We start from the raw sequence: 16,231 nt of genomic DNA on the forward strand, positions 1-16,231 counted from the left end.
ATCTTTAATAGAATGGTAGCTTTATAAGAAGAGGAAGAGAGAGGGGTCTCTCTCTACATGCACTTACTGAGGAAAGGCCATGTGAGGACATAGTGAAAAGGCAGCCATCTGCAAGCCAGGATGAAACCTGAAACAGAATTTTAACTAGAAACCAAATTGGCTGATACCTTCTTGGACTTCCTAGCCTCCTGAACTGGGAGAAATAAAATCTTGTTATTTAAGCCTCTCAGCGTATGATATTTTGTTGTGGCAGGTGAGCTAAGACAACATCTGTTAATAAATTCAGAATTAAATACAGTTACCATTTATGGAAAGATTATATCCAAAAAACTTGACCATTATTAAGTTAGTTATAAACTAAATATACATAAAACAGGTTGAAATAGTTCTTTAAATACATGTTTTTCACGTTTAAATGTAAGTAAATAAATGGCTGATAAATTTGATAGATCCCTAATGAATCTGTTTAAGGATAAGCCTAAACTTTGGATGTAGTCAAAATCTCAAGTATCCATTAAGCATCTATGTGTCTAGCGTTCTTTCAACCAATGATCATACCTTTTTGACAAAAGTAACCCCCATACTATATAACTCTTAGCATCTATTACATAGTGGGTACCTAACAAATGTTAGCCAAATTTAAAAAAAGTAAGTATCTTGATTAGTAGAAGTTTATACACAAAAATTGATGGCACAGACACAGAATTTTATCTCTACAAGAATTCCAAAATCTTCTGAGTATATTTCAAAGTCAAGTAAAAAGGAATTATATGTGGAATTATATGTAGAATTATGTGTGGTTTTGAGTTACTCATTAAGTCTTTGGGATTTATTTATTTTTAATTTTTTTTAACATTTATTTATTATTGAGAAACAGAGACACAGAGCATGAGCAGGGGAGGGGCAGAGAGAGGGGGAGAGCCAGAATCCTAAGTAGACTCCAGGCTCTGACCTGTCAGCACAGAGCCCGACACAGGGCTCAAACTCACAAACTGTGAGATCATGACTTGAGCCGAAGTCGGTTGCTTAACCAGCTGAGCCACCCAGGCGCCCCAAGTCTTTGGGATTTATTGATATGTTTTATGTTTGCTTGCTTTTACAATAATTTTAAATTTGGCTTTTAAATATTTATTTATTTTGGGGGAGATAGAGAGTGAGAGAGAGAGAGAGAGAGGGAGAGGGAGAGGGAGAGGGGGAGAGGGAGGAAGAGAGGGAGAGAGAGAGCATGCACGAAGGGGAGGGACAGAGAGGGAATCCCAGTCAGGCTCCACAATATCAGCACAGAGCCCAACACAGGGCTCAAAGTGTTAGATCATGACCTGAGCCAAAATTCAGAGTGGACATTTAACTGGCTAAGCCACCCAGGTGCCCCAACTTTAACTCTGATTAATGAGGACTTCTATGGCACCTGTAGCTCTGTAATACTGACTAAAAATGATGCAGCACAATGTAAATGTTGGTTTTCATTTTAAACTTGAACAACTATCTTCCTCAAGGATATGTTTATATGAAGCTCAGATAAGTGCTTACATTGTTCAGTAAAAATAAAGCTTTTGGTTTGGAGGGCAAATGATTTGGTTCCCATGTCCATTTGATGATTCTTTCACTTTTTAGCTGGTAGTGTTTACCATGATGGTGTTGACTATGACAAAGGCTTGATGTTCTTAGAAAGCAAGAGTTATTTCAGGAGTGTAGTAGAAAGACAGGTGATGTCAGAGTCAGGGGTCTGTGTGAAGGTTTTGGGTCAGCTGAGTAGCTTCTCTAAGCCATGGTGTGCTCATTCAATAAACACTTATTAGGCTGGTACTATGTGTAAGGCATTTTAAATGGGTTTAATAGTAGCCTAAATAGTAGTACCTAACATTTGCTTATCACTTACTCATTTAATCCTCACCAAAATCATATGTGGATGGTACTTTAAAAAGTTGGTGTGTCACAGGTAAGGGAACCAAAACGCAGAGATGTTAATTAGTTGCCCACTGTCATTCAGGTTTTAGCGGTAGCCATAAGCTCACTGTGACAGTTTGATTCAGAAACCTCTCTTCACCACCACTCTGCTGTTGTTGAAAAGATCCTAATTTTTCTATTTATTTATGGTTCTCACTTATTATTTATTTATTCATTGATCTTGACAATTTAAGTTGGTAAGGATCTCATGAGAAAAGGCATGTTAAAATGCTTAGGAAACTGCTTAATGCATTGTGAATATGTGTAATTGTTATTTATTGTATTTGTTCCACGTCATTAGGTCTCTTTAATTCTTTTAAAAATATCTTTATTTTGTGTGGGATTTCCCTTCTTTGACCAATTCAAAAAGTCTTTCTACTTGCACAGTCACAAATTTTTTATTACATTTCCTGGTGCTTGAAGTAATTTATGTGTTGTAACTTTAAAGACCTCTACCATTCGTTTTTTTTTTTTACATATATTAAGAAATATTTTACACATAAATATATGTAACATATATATATCTTTATAAACCACTGTTATTGTACTTTTCTTGTCCTTGTTATATGTTATCTTATTGGATGCATGAAAAAGAGTAAACAGTATTTGATAAAGGTAAATCAAAAATATCAGTTCATACTTTGTTTTCATAAGAATGTTCTCTTATAGAAGCAACCATGTATTTTAATGGCCTCTCCAATTTTAATAATACCAATCTGCATGAAGACCAGCTGCCAAACTGTAATAAATGTTAGAAATTTTAAGCTTCTACTTTGAAAACCAAATTGTTCCTTGCAGTTGAATATTGTGAATGTTTTAAGTGTGAGGACCACACATTCCTTCCATTTAGTTGGAGAACCTGAACTGTGGTTGCTACTTCCTACTCACTGACTGCTACTGCTACCTGCCTAATAATTGTCTTTGGCTCCCTGTAAACCTGCAGCCAGAAAGGTATTTGAATTTTCCCCCGCTAGCACTTGCAAATCCGATTTTTATGTATAGCTAAGTGCTCTTAGCTTTTACTCTATCTACTACTGGGGCCTGGTTTCTAGCAGGCCTGTAACTACGCCAGGTCCGGCCTATGTAATGCTGTTTGTAATGAGAAATCTAAACAGGGAATGGCAGTGAGGCATGGCAGGAATGTGTTTCCATTGGAGAAGTCAGTATAGAGAAAAAGTATAAGCAAAGCCGTGTCCAGAAGGTCTTTTCAGCTGGCCAGGGTGGAAGACTAATGTTATTGTACATAGGTTGTTAGCCTGCCAGCCCTTCCTCACAAATTTGCTTTCTCTCTCTCTTCCCTTCTCCTCCTCTTCCCTCCCCCTCCCTCCCTTTTTCATCTATTCCTTGTCCTTCTCATTTTCCCTCTCTCATTTCTTCGGGCTGTGCTGACTGTTTGCTCAGGTGGACAGTGACACCATTTGGAATGAGCTGCACTCGTCCGGTGCTGCACGCATGGCTGTTGGCTGTGTCATCGAGCTGGCTTCCAAAGTGGCCTCAGGAGAGCTGAAGGTGAGGTCTGGGTTGCATTAAGTGTGGGAAATCCAGAGAAGAAGCTGAAACACTGATGTTGTTGTTTGGGAATTGTGGGGAGTATGGTGTGGTAATAAAAGAAAAGGGGCGGAGGGAAGAGGGCAGAAAGATGGCCACTAAGGTGTGATAATAACTAGTCTGTAGGTAGGTAGTAGCTGGTCCTGCTCAGAAGGCCTTCCTCTCCTTGGGGAAACTGTGGTCAGGGCACTCTGGTGTGTTTTTAAGAGCATAGACATGGTGAGTAAAGCTGTGGTCCAGGTTAAAAATACCCAGTATATACATGTCTGTCATGCCCTCCTGGGATTCTCTTTTGAAGCAATTTTTAAAATATTACTGAATACTCTGTATAAGCTCAGAATACCACCCAGAGAGAGGGGAGGGAAGGGGGAGAAAGGTAAATACCAGACGGGAAGGATTGGGAGGAAGAAGGAAATTGTTGATTAAAAGGGTAATGATCCAGAGTATGTTTTTCCATGAAAGAACTTCAAAAATGATCTACGCTTTATTGTTCTTTTCTTTTTACGGTCTCTTCTTTTCTACATCACATGAAAAGAACAATGTCCAAACCCCAATGTTTCCCAGTCTAAACAATTTATAAAAGCCAGAGACCTGACAGATTTTGACATTTTATTTGGTATTTTAACAGTGCTATTTAAAGGTATGCCATGTGCGTCTTGAATGCAGTTGCCCCTATAAACTTTGTTGGTGCTAACCTGGCTTTTTAATGCACTAGTTCACACACTTTGTAAGGAAATCTGAGTGGTATTTGATTTGGTATTTTTAGCAATTATAGAGATTAGGGGAAATATGATGTGAACAATATAGGCACCACAAATTTTGTTTATCTAAAATCTAATTAGGATTATTTTTCTTTTTATCTAATCTTTATTCAGTTACACCTGACTGTTCCACTTGTGTTAAAAAAAAAAGGAGGATAGGAAGGTACACTTTACCATATATTATCTTCCCAGAAGTCTTTGCTGTAACTCTTTAAGAAGTCTTAAGAAGCTTTACGTGTAGTTGACATGATTAGCATCAGAACATTGATTGCTCGTCTTAGGGGATTTATGGGGCCAGTAATGTGGTGCATACTACTCAGTCTTTACCGTTGGTAATGAGCTATTGCAAAGAGGAAAGGAATCAGCCTTACGGAGATGTTTTGGCTGTCTCCCAGTAGCACTTTAACAATAATTCTTCCTGTTTGAGTATGTCACGTGTAGCATTGGACTAAATTGACATTTAAAAAAAATAATATTTGAAGGTCTTATTTTCAAAGGAATTCAAAAAACATACAACAGCTAAGGCATAGTACTATAATTTTTAGAAGACAGTGCTGTCGCAGACCCATTTAACAACAAAGAAAATGATTATGTTAGCATGCACAATTTCTAATTGTTTTGATTCTGTGGGAGTTTAATCAATAATTTTCAAGCATAATGCCTGCATATTAAACTCAAAATCATCATTGTTAGTAGCCTTAGGAAATACAGAATTGCTAAATGTACATGTGAAGAGTGTTTAACAGAAACCTATTTCTCTTTTTTAGGAGGTAGTCATTTAAAATAGCCAATTACAAACAAAGTGTCAATAACATATAGCATGGACATGGTGACCACCAGCTGTGCCAACACTGGCTATTTATATTAAGAACAAAGATTTGTACAAATGCTTTCTTCCCCCTTGGTTGAGAAATTAGCAGGTATGGTTAAAAAAAAAAAATAGAGGAGAAAAGATGAGAGAATAAGAGCCAGCCTAAAAATCAAGAAATCTTGGTCTAAGGTCTGCCACTTAAATCCTCTGTCATTGGTGGCAAATCATTTAACTTCTTTGGGCTTCAGTTTCTTGTTCTGCAAAATCATCAGGGTGGAATTTATAATGTTGAATGTTGTACGTGGTGCTGTTTGCAAATGAAAATTAGATTTGATTCTCAAATATACATACTATGGCACATCAAATAATAGATATTCTAAAATTGATTTCAACTTATTTTGATGAATATTTGAGATATTGCAGCTCATTTATCTTTCTGATTGTTAAGCCCAAAGTAAAAGTCCAAGACAGGACTATAACAAAGGCACTACTGCTGACAGGTCAAGAAACTGAACCTCCTGATTGCTAATAATTTTAGGAGGCCTGTGGGAATGCCATGTGGGAAAGGTAGCAGTTACAAATGATTTGTAGCCACAGTGAAGAACTGAGGTAGAGAGCCATGTTTGAGGACCTCTAGCTAAGCAGAAATGTCACTCAGTGTCCACCTGTCTCAGCCTCCAGTATGACAGGGCTGGTACACTTGCTGGCCAGTGCAGTTGACACTCCTGGCTGTGGAGTCACTTCATTCAAATCTATGAAGAGAACAGAGAAGCTTATTTGAGGACACTGGTAAGTTAGCCTCTGATAAGAAAACTTCAGTGTTAATTTTTTGGTTTTCAGCATCTGCATTCGGTTCTCATATGTTCTACTAGTAAATCAATAACTCACTGAAACAAAACTGGCACATTATAACGCTCTATTTTGTGAGACTGCACTAATTTTGCTTGGAAAACAGAGAATAATTAAGAGCTTTATTTCAAATAGGGTGGGCCTGGATGGAGTACTGAACTGAGAGGTGGGAGACAGCTGGAGGTTAGGTTACTAAACTCATAGAGAATGGGGACCCAGGAGATAAGAAGTATGTATGAGAAAGGAAAATGCTGAGGACAGATTTGATTACCTGGACTATTTGCTTGATGCTGAACTTACTGTGATACCCCTTACTGTTGACAGGTTCTGTCCATTATTCACCTGAGGGTACTGATGGGCTGAAAGAATTAAGGGAATGAAAAAGGCACAGAAAGTGGGCTTCATTTTGATGCTTGAACAGACCATGTGTGGCAAACTATAGCAGTAAATTGGTGTATTTACAAAGAATGGGCATGCTCGGTGGAGTTCAGTGGACATTATGGGGACTTTCAAGTTTTCCAGGTTTTTAACAAGATATACATGCATATCTATATGTGTAAAACATGCACACAAATGGAAATTTCTGGAATCTAGAGATGCCCAAGTTGGCCCTTTCTCAGATTGTAGTACAAAGGAACACAAATATTCTGAAAATGCTGAAATGTTAGGTGTATTGGGAACTGTAATTGGAAGAATACTTACCTGAAAATGGTTTTATTGTTCTATAGCACATTTAAGAAATTATGTCTAGAAATAGATGTATCTTTTTAAAAAAGAGTATTTTTTTCAAGTTATAAATAGTTCATTACTTGGTTCAAAGAATGGTGTAAAATATCATGATGCATACCTTAAGTACATAAAAATTTTGTCAATTATACCTCAGTAAAGCTGGAAAAAAATGATTGAACACATATCAAGCTTTACTATGAGGATGAATTTTGATGTTATTTTGGCAGTGCTATAATATCATCATAAAAAGTAAAAATTGTTGGGGCTTCTGGGTGGCTCAGTTGGTTAAGCATCTGACTCTTGATTTAGGCTCAGGTCATGATCCCAGGGTCGTGGGTTGGAGCCCCATGTTGTGTCCATACTGAGCATGGAGCCTGCTTAAGATTCTCTCTCTCCCTTCGTCCGTTTCCTAGCTTGCACACTGTCTCTCCTTAAAATAAATTAAATTAAATAAATGAAAATTGCTTTAGTTATCTGGAAATTTTTGTCAAAGAAACCCCCTGGTAGTCTGAATGATGAATGGATTTCTTTAATGTTTAAATGGATATTGTGATGCCTTGTAGTTAATAAGACCTGCTGTTTGTTGAGTACCTGCTCCAGGCTGGGCAGTTTACATGTAGTTTGTCATAATTCTCATAACGACCTTTGATGGAAGTATCACCAATAGGATACCAGCTCAGAGACATCAAGTAAGTTTTTGGATCCTGTACACAATTTAGTAAATGGCAAACCCGTGAATCTCCTGACCCTCTGTTCTTTTTCAAGTACCCTATAAGGAATTTCTTATGGAGATAACACAAATACAGAAAGAAAAAATAGGTTAAAGACATCTTTTTCAAATAGTCTATATACTTGTTTTATTATTATAAAATATTTAAAACCTACAAAAAGACAAATTACATTAATAACTTACAAACCATAATGGTAAACTATATACCTCTGAACTGTTCAACTTAAAAAAAATACTTTAGTCACTGTTAAAGTTCTCTCAGTAATTAAATGTATTAATTATAATTAATTATAATTACAATAATTATAATTAAATGTATTCCTCATTTCTTTCCCTCCACTTAAAATCATAAGGATTTCTCCATATGAATTTATTTAGCTGTGATTCATTCATTTTCATTGTAAAGAAGTATTCCTTTGTACATCATAATTTGTTTATTCTGTTGGACTTTTTAATTTCCAGGTTTTTGCTCATTTGAGTAATGCTACTATGAATATCTTTAACATGCCTGCTATTTCACTATGGCATTACAAAGAGTAAAATGGCAAGCTCCTACGCTAGAAACATAGTTAATTTCAATTTCAGTAAGAAATGCAAAGTCGAATTCCAAAGTTATTTGCCACAGTGACATCAGCAAAAATTGGCAGTTTAAATCTCTGAAAACTCTTTTCTCCATAAAATCAATGATAGAACTGGCAGAATTTGCCAGGATAAATTTTTGAAGAACTCTGGAAAGCAACCAAAAGTTTGCAACAACTCAGGAAGCATGTATTCAAAACAAAACCAGCTGAATCTTGGTAAGAACAGTGAGTTTTGTGGTGGTTTAATTCTCCCTATTCTCATCTTACTCTTTCTAGCTCCACAGTAGCCTTAACAAATAACAGCCTGCATTTTTCAGTGAAAACCAGTAACTTGGCAGTCTCCAGAGGGTGCAGAATGGGAGCTTCTTCAAAGCCTCATTCCCTGAGAATTGTCATTATTGGGCCTGTTTGGTGCCTCAGTACCAGACTCTACTTGCAAGACCGTCTTTATCTGATTAGACTTGGAGTTCAACTGACATGAGAAGCCTTTTCCCTAGAAACAGTTGTTGAAAAAATAAGGCAATTGGTTAATAACTTCATGGCTACCTGAAGCAGTAGATAACAGTGGAGAATATGATAGAGTCACCAAAAGCTTCAAAGGAAAAACTGGGGAAGGAGATGTGCTAAGGGCTATGAAAAGCCCCATCAAATACCATGAGTCCAGAAGGCCACATGCATGATAGGACTATGTTCACACGCAGGAAAGATCTGACAAGGCCCTAAGCTCTCATTTTTCAGGCTGACTTTTCAGGCTCTGCTTAAAGAGGAAGTGAAGGCCAAGGTGAAATTATCAACTGCCTGGTTGAATATTGAAAATGTGTTCAACACCCAAACACACACACATACACACATCCAGCCCCTTGAAAAAGGCTGGAGACCATTCATTTGCAAGCATTTAAGGAAATTTTTGTCCAATCATTTACTGACCACTAAATTAGCCAAGCAGAAACTAAAGTACCACACTCAACATAGAATATAGATTTTATAGAATTAACTCAGAAAAGGCAATAAACAAAACAACAGCGACATATAATCTGTGTATACATTGTTATTTTATACACACTATAGTTTTAATTCAATAAAGAAAATAAGTCTAAAAAGAAACAGTGACAAGCCCTGGGGAGGGATGAAAATTTGATTTCCAGAATTGCCACATTACATTGTTTAAAATGTCCAGTTTTCAACATAAAATTATGAGACATGCAAGGAAACAGATGAATCAACATGAATAAAGAAAGAACACCAGTAAAAGTATGTATGTAAATAAATATAAATTATAGTATATTTGTATTTTTTGTTTGTAACTCTTGCTTTTCTCAGATTTAAAAGACAACTGCATAGAACAATAACCATGGATCTGTGTTGGTGGGCATACAGTGTATAAAGATGAAATTGGTGTGATAATATCAGCCCAAAGGAGAGCATGAGACATGGAGCTATATAACAGCAAAACAAAGTTTTTTGATACTATTGAAATTTAGTTCATGTCTGAACTAGTTTGTTAAATGTTAATTATAATCCACTGGGCAACCAGTAAGAAAACAACTCAAAAATATATTAAAGAGGGGCGCCTGGGTGGCTCGGTCGGTTGAGCGTCCGACTTCGGCTCAGGTCATGATCTCACGGTCCGTGGGTTCGAGCCCCACGTCGGGCTCTGTGCTGACAGCTCGGAGCCTGGAGCCTGTTTCAGATTCTGTGTCTCCCTCTCTGTGACCCTCCCCCATTCATGCTCTGTCTCTCTGTCTCAAAAATAAATAAACGTTAAAATATATGTATATTAAAGAATAAAAGAACATATATAAAAGAAATGGCAAGGAAATTAAAATGGTGCAATATAGAAGACCTAACTTAACTTAAAAGAAGTCAGTAATAGAGGAATCGAGGAACAAAAAGAGACAACACATAGAAAACAAATAGTTACTCTGCCAATTTCAGGCCCCCCACTCTTGTCTACATTTGACATTTTCAGATTTTTGAATGTTTGCCAATCTCGTCAGTATGGTGTTACCTTTTAGTTGTCTCTATATAGATATAGACAAGTTAATACTGTTATATCCTTCTTAAACCTTTTATTGATATAAATAATTATCTCAAGTAAGGTTCTTTGCTCTCACTTATACTTGAATGATACTAATTGCATTGCTAGCTTTTTTCCCCCTAGCATTTGCTTCGTTCATCATTTACTGTCTTTCCTATAAATAGCTCATGTCTGGATTTTGTTTTCTAATCTGACTGTATATTTTAACTGAGCAAGTCAACTCATTTTTATTTAACATGATTAGTAGCATATGCAAATGTATTTATTTCTATCATTATATTTCGTTTTTTCCTATTATTTGTGTGTCCCCTTTCCTTCGCTTACCCATTGCTTTTTTTTCAATTGAAAGTTTTTTTGTCATTCTATATTATCTCTAATTTTTAAAAAATATACACATATCTATGAATTGTGTTTTAAAATTTAACCGATTTAATGGATCATAAACTTAATCACTTTCTTCCTTCTTCTATCAATACAAGTATTTTAGAATGTCTTAAAGACAATTATCCTGTCCTAACTTTATAAGCTGTTATAGTTCAGTATTTCAGATTTAAAAAAAATGATATCACTAATGAGACATTATACTGTTCTAAACCATTAGTGTTTCTTTTTTTAAAGTTTATTTATTTTGAGAGGGGGAGGGTGGAGAGAGAGAGGAGAGAAAAGAGAATCCCAGGCACGCTCCAGCACAGAGCCTAACATGGGGGTCGAACTCATGAACCGTGAGGTCATGACATGAGCCGAAACCAAGAGTTGGACACTTAATGAACTGAGCCAGCAGGCACCCCAAACCATTAGTGTTTCTTTATACTTGTTCACATAGTGATACTTTTCCTTTTTCAGCATTTATCTTTGTATCTGAAATCCCCATTCTAGGATTGTTTTCTTTATTCCAGTACATTTTTTAGAAGTTTCTTTAGTGATGGTTTCTCAGTTTTTGTTTAGCTGTTGTATCTTTTTGCCCTCATTCTTGAAAGCAGTTCAGGGTTGACTCTTTCTCTCAGCGCTTTGAAGATCCTTCATGCTCTTTCGGTTTCCAGTTTTGACATGGAAAATATCAATTGCCAATCAGTTGGAATTCTTGTAAATATATGTCTTTTTCCCCTCTGATTACTTTTAATGTCTTCTTTTTGGCTTTGATACTCTGTATTTTGCTTACCATGTATCTAATCGTGGATTTTGCTGACTCAAATTGTTTAAATATGTATATTAGCTAAACTGAACTTTAATGCAACTCCATGATGACACTTTGTGTAAGTCAGCTGCATCTGACTGAAAGTTGCTGATTTTAATTACTAATTATAATATAAATGTATAAAATAAATACATATTCTAAGCATCTATTACATGCTAGGAACTACTATAAATACTGAAAATACCAAGACAAGGAAATTAGGTGCTATCAGGGAGAGCAAGGATAAATAAACAAATACCCAATGATACAAGTTCAGCTGAGGATATATGCTATGGATAAAAAATAAAGCATGAAAGAGTTTTAGAGGGAACCTGAGGGAGGGCTCTGCTAGCTTGTGTTTTCAGGAATACTTTACTGATAGGGAGAAATCTTTGCTGAATGAAATAGGGAAGAATCATGTAGATAAGTGGGAAAGGAGTATTCCATACAAAGAAAAAAGCAATACAAAATCTTTCTTGTAGGGTGGAGTAAGTAAGTTTTGACATGTTTAAGAAACTAAACTGCAAGATGGCCATGTGTCTACATCTGAATTATCTGCCAAGGTCCTCACAGAAGTTGATGTTAGAGAGATAATCATAGGCAAAATGATGGAATGTACACACACACATGTTATACAGCATACTCACATATGTGCATATGAAGGTAGCAACGAAAACTAAAAGTGTTTTTGTAATAGCTTCAGGAATAAGGGTAGCGACTACATTATATACTGATCATAGATAAGGGAAGTTGTATTGCCACTTCAAATACATTTTGCCACCAGTTTGGCCTTTCTTAAAAAGTATACTCTCCATCCTGAAATGGTACAACAAGTAAAGTATAGAATGCAATATTTGTGTTGACTCTAATTTCGACCAAGTTCCCAAGCTGAGGACAATGATTATTAATTACGTGCAATAGACACCATTTCAGTGAATTTATTAAAATATAGCTAAATAGGCCTGCAATTATCTCATCTAATCCAGTTTATATAACAAAAAGTGAGATAACAGAGATGTGGTTAATGGAAGATTCTTCAAATGGACTATAAATATTTTGACTCTTATGCTCTGTTCCCTTCCTGTGCTTCCCCCCAGCCTAAGCCAAATGTGTAAGAGGTGGGGAAGAAGTCTAAGGAAATCATTTATGTCTGCAAGGGGGATGAGTGGCTTTTCAGTCCATAGCTTGATGCATGTTGAATTACAGAACTTTGTAGGATGTCTCTACACTACTACCAGGATAGGGTATGAAGAAGTTCACAAGAGGGCCTGGCATAGGTATCAAGAGTTTGGGAGCTGGGTAAAGATAGAAGAATGCCTAAATTTGTCTCCTGGAGAATACGAAGTGGAGAGCTGGCTGAAACTGCCATGTGGGCAGGTTGAAGAGAGAGGGGTGAACAGTGAAACTTGGCACTGTTGGTGGAGCAAGGTGTTTTGTTTTGTTTTTATTTTTGTGGTGGTGGTGGTGGTGGTTATTTTTCCCCATTTGTGGGGCAGTGGACACTTTGGATGAAAGCCATATCTCACCAAAGAAGTCTGCCTTCCAGGGAAGATCTCCTCCCTCCCTCACTGTATTGCCCAGTGATTGTAACTAGAAATGTGAAGAAGAGCTGATGAGGCTTGCTGGTGAGTTCATTGCCTACATCGGTGAACCTTGCAGATTGGAGCTCACTGACAGTAACTCTGAGGAACCTGTGAATGTTCCCATTGAAAGAGGGACAAGCATTTGGATTCCTGCCATGACAGAGGGCATTCCAAAAGCCAAAAGAGATCTCCAAACTGCTCTGCTAATTCAAAGCTTTTATCCTTTTATTCTCCCACCCTCCAGAGCTGGAGGAGCCATAAGCTAGGTGTGAACGTAGTGGGGCTTCCTCCTTCAGCACACACAGATAGACGCACCACGTTTGCCCACTACTGGTCCCCAGTTCTATGGGTCAGCAGGTCAGTGGAGGAGAGCTTTGCATGTGATGTGACACTAAAGAGTTTAATTAGGCTGAACTGGACTTTTTAATATCTAAAGATGAAACTGTTTCTGTAGCTGAGAAGCTGTGGACTATATCAGATAGACTAAAGACTTGTCAGTACTGGGAGTAAAATAAAGCTGTTTCCTTTTTATAATTTAGTTCATTTGATAGAGCAGGGTGTTGGTTTCTATTACTACTGTAACAAATTACCACAGATTTAGTGACTCAAGCCAACCAAAATTTATTATTTTCTGCCGTGGAGGTCAGAAGAAGTATACAGGTCACATTGCAGCCCTGATGACACCTTTATTTTCACCCAATGAGACCTGTACAGTTACCTTGCATAATCAGATGTTGGCAGAATTCATTTCCATGTGGTTGTAGGACTGACGTCTCTCTTTTCTGGCTAGCTGTCAGCTGGGGGCTACCTTTAGCCCCTAGAGGCCTCTCTGTTCTTTTCACATAGTCCTTACATCTCTGAGCCAGCAAGAATGCATAGAACCCTTCTCAAGCTGTCATTTTTCTCTCATTGCATTTCTGTCTGACCACAGCTGAGAAAGGTTCTCACCTTTTAAGAATGTGTATGATTTGACTGGGACCACCTATACAGTGCTGGGTGCCCTTTCCAACACAAAGTCTTTAATCATAATCATTTCTACGTTTTCTTTTGTCATTTAATGTTAACATTCAAAGATTCTGGGGATTAGGGCATGGAAATCTTTTGGGGGAACTATGCTTACCACAAACAGCGACTAAAAATTCAAAATAGATTCCTTCTTTAATATTCTCACCACATATGATTGTGAGCTGTTTAGTAATCATTGATTTTAAAAATAGATAATATGATTTAGTTTTTAATCAAAATAGAAAGTACATTGAATAGAATGTACAGATTTTCAAGGATATGAAGTCTTTTTACAAATGTCTATACCTTGCTACCACCACAAGTTATAAAATATTTAAATCAGGAAGTTTCCTCATGCCTTGGTAGTTGCTCTCCAGTACAGGCAAACACTGATCTGCTTTTTCTCATAGCTGCCTAATTATTCCTATTGTGGAGCTTTATATATAAGGCGGTGGTATACTGTGTGTCACTTTTCTGCGTCGAACATTCATTTATATAATATTTTTGAGATACATCCATGCTATTCCATATATTGTTTAGCTTGTTAAGTTTTATTGCTGAATAGTATTCTATTTTATGAATATTATGCAATTTGTTGATTCATCTCAGTTCTGGAGTACTATGAATAAAGCTGCTATGAAGATACTTTTCCAAGTCTGTTTTTGGACATATGTTTTTATTTCTCATAGATAAATGCCTGGGAGAGAAATAACTGAATTATAGTTTAAATGTTTGTGCCAATTTATGAGAAAATGGCAAACTATTCTCCAAAGTAATTATTATATTTTATCTGTATAATCTATAATTTTGTCAACTCTTTTGTTCCGGAGACTGGTAATTTTTGTCTTCTTTTTTTCTCTCCTGATTAACCTAGCTGGAAGTTTACCAATTTTATTTATCTCAAAGAACCAACCTTTGGTTTAATTATTACTCTTTTTTTTCTGTTTTCTATTTCATTGATTTCATCATCATTATTTTTCTCTTTTCTTTTTACATTGGGTTTCATTTTCTCTTTATTTTTGTTTATTTTAGTTTTTTAAGGGTGAAGCTGAGATCATAGACCTGACATTGTTGACTTTAAAAAACAAAAGAGCCATTTATTTTCTCAGCAAAATTCATTTATTCAGGAATAGCAGAGGAATTGCAATGTGAGACAGTTAAACTACTGTGAACTAGGAGCAAATCCAGAGAACAGAAGATAGAGGCTTGCTTTTATAGGGGAAAGGAGGAACCTGGGAGGGGCTTTTCACTGAGTTTTTATTGGCTGGGCTGCTATGAGGCAAGGAAAAATCCTTCCTCCTGCTGGGATATGTAAAATAAGCCTTCTTTTGGGAATGTGAGGTATGCTTCTTAGGGCTAGTGGTAGTGTGTGAGAGCACCTCCTTCAGGGCTTCCCAATTCCATTTTAATTGAGATTTTCTCTACCTATTTTCCAAGATTTTGATCTTTCTTTTCCAATATGGGCACTGAATGCTATAAATTTCTTTCTTTCTTATTATTATTTTGAATAAAAATTGTTTGTATTTAAGAACATGAACACTTGATATACGTGTTCTTAGTAAAATTTGTACTACAAACCAAGCTAATCAATATGTCCATTTCCTCATCTAATTACCTGTTTTTCCTTTTTGATTGAAGAATAATTAACATAAAATGTTACAATTAGTTTCAGCTGTACATTGTCCTGATTCAAAAATTCTATACATTATTCAACAATTATAAGTGTATTCATCTGCTCTCACTGAATCACATTATTATAATATGATTGACTATATTCCCTATGCTGTACTTTTCATCTCCATTACTAATTTTTTTTTATAACTGGACTTTGTACCTTATATTCCCTTTATCTATTTCACCCACCCTCCGGCCCACTTCCCCTCTGGGATTCTCTGTATTTAAGAATCTCATTTTTGTTTGTTGATTGGTTTTTTGTTTTGTTTTGTTTTTAAGATTCTACATGTAAGTAAAATCTTATTGTATTTGTCTTTCTCTGTCTGACTTATTTCACTTAGCAATGATACCCTCTAGATCCATCCATGTTGTCACAAATGGCAAGATCTCTTTCTTTTTAATGGCTGAGTAATATCCCATTGCACCTATATATATATGTGTGTGGATAGATAGATAGGTAGATAGATAATAGTCTTTATCCTTTCATCTATCACTGGACATTTGGGTTGCTTCCAGATCATGGCTATTGTAAATAATGCTAAAATAATCATGGAGGTGAACATATTTTTTCGAATTAGTGTTTTTGTTTTCTTTGTGTAAATATCCAGTAGTGGAATTAGTGTATCATATGACATTTCTATTTTTAATTTTTTGAGGAACCTTCATAATGATTTCCATATTGGCTATACCAATTAATATTCCCACCAGCAAAGAACAAGCGTTCCTTTTTCTCAACATCTTCATCAACGTTTGTTACTTCTTTTTGATTCTAGCCATTCTAACAGGTGTAAGGTGATATCT

At 36.2% G+C, this 16,231-nt stretch overlaps 1 protein-coding gene across 1 annotated transcript in view; it reads left to right on the forward strand.

Moving 5' to 3' along the window:
- Window positions 1-16,231, forward strand: part of HDAC9 (histone deacetylase 9) — a 742,193-nt gene that overhangs the window by 507,842 nt on the left and 218,120 nt on the right. The window contains exon 17 of the mRNA XM_047094862.1: window positions 3,349-3,456. Within this exon, the coding sequence (XP_046950818.1) occupies window positions 3,349-3,456 (108 nt within the window). The remainder of the gene's footprint in view (window positions 1-3,348; window positions 3,457-16,231) is intronic.

Source organism: Lynx rufus, unplaced genomic scaffold (genome assembly GCF_022079265.1).
Source record: "Lynx rufus isolate CCGP_SWC_20201006 ecotype Redwood Valley unplaced genomic scaffold, mLynRuf1.p SCAF_4, whole genome shotgun sequence".
In the NCBI taxonomy this organism is placed as follows: domain Eukaryota; kingdom Metazoa; phylum Chordata; class Mammalia; order Carnivora; family Felidae; genus Lynx; species Lynx rufus.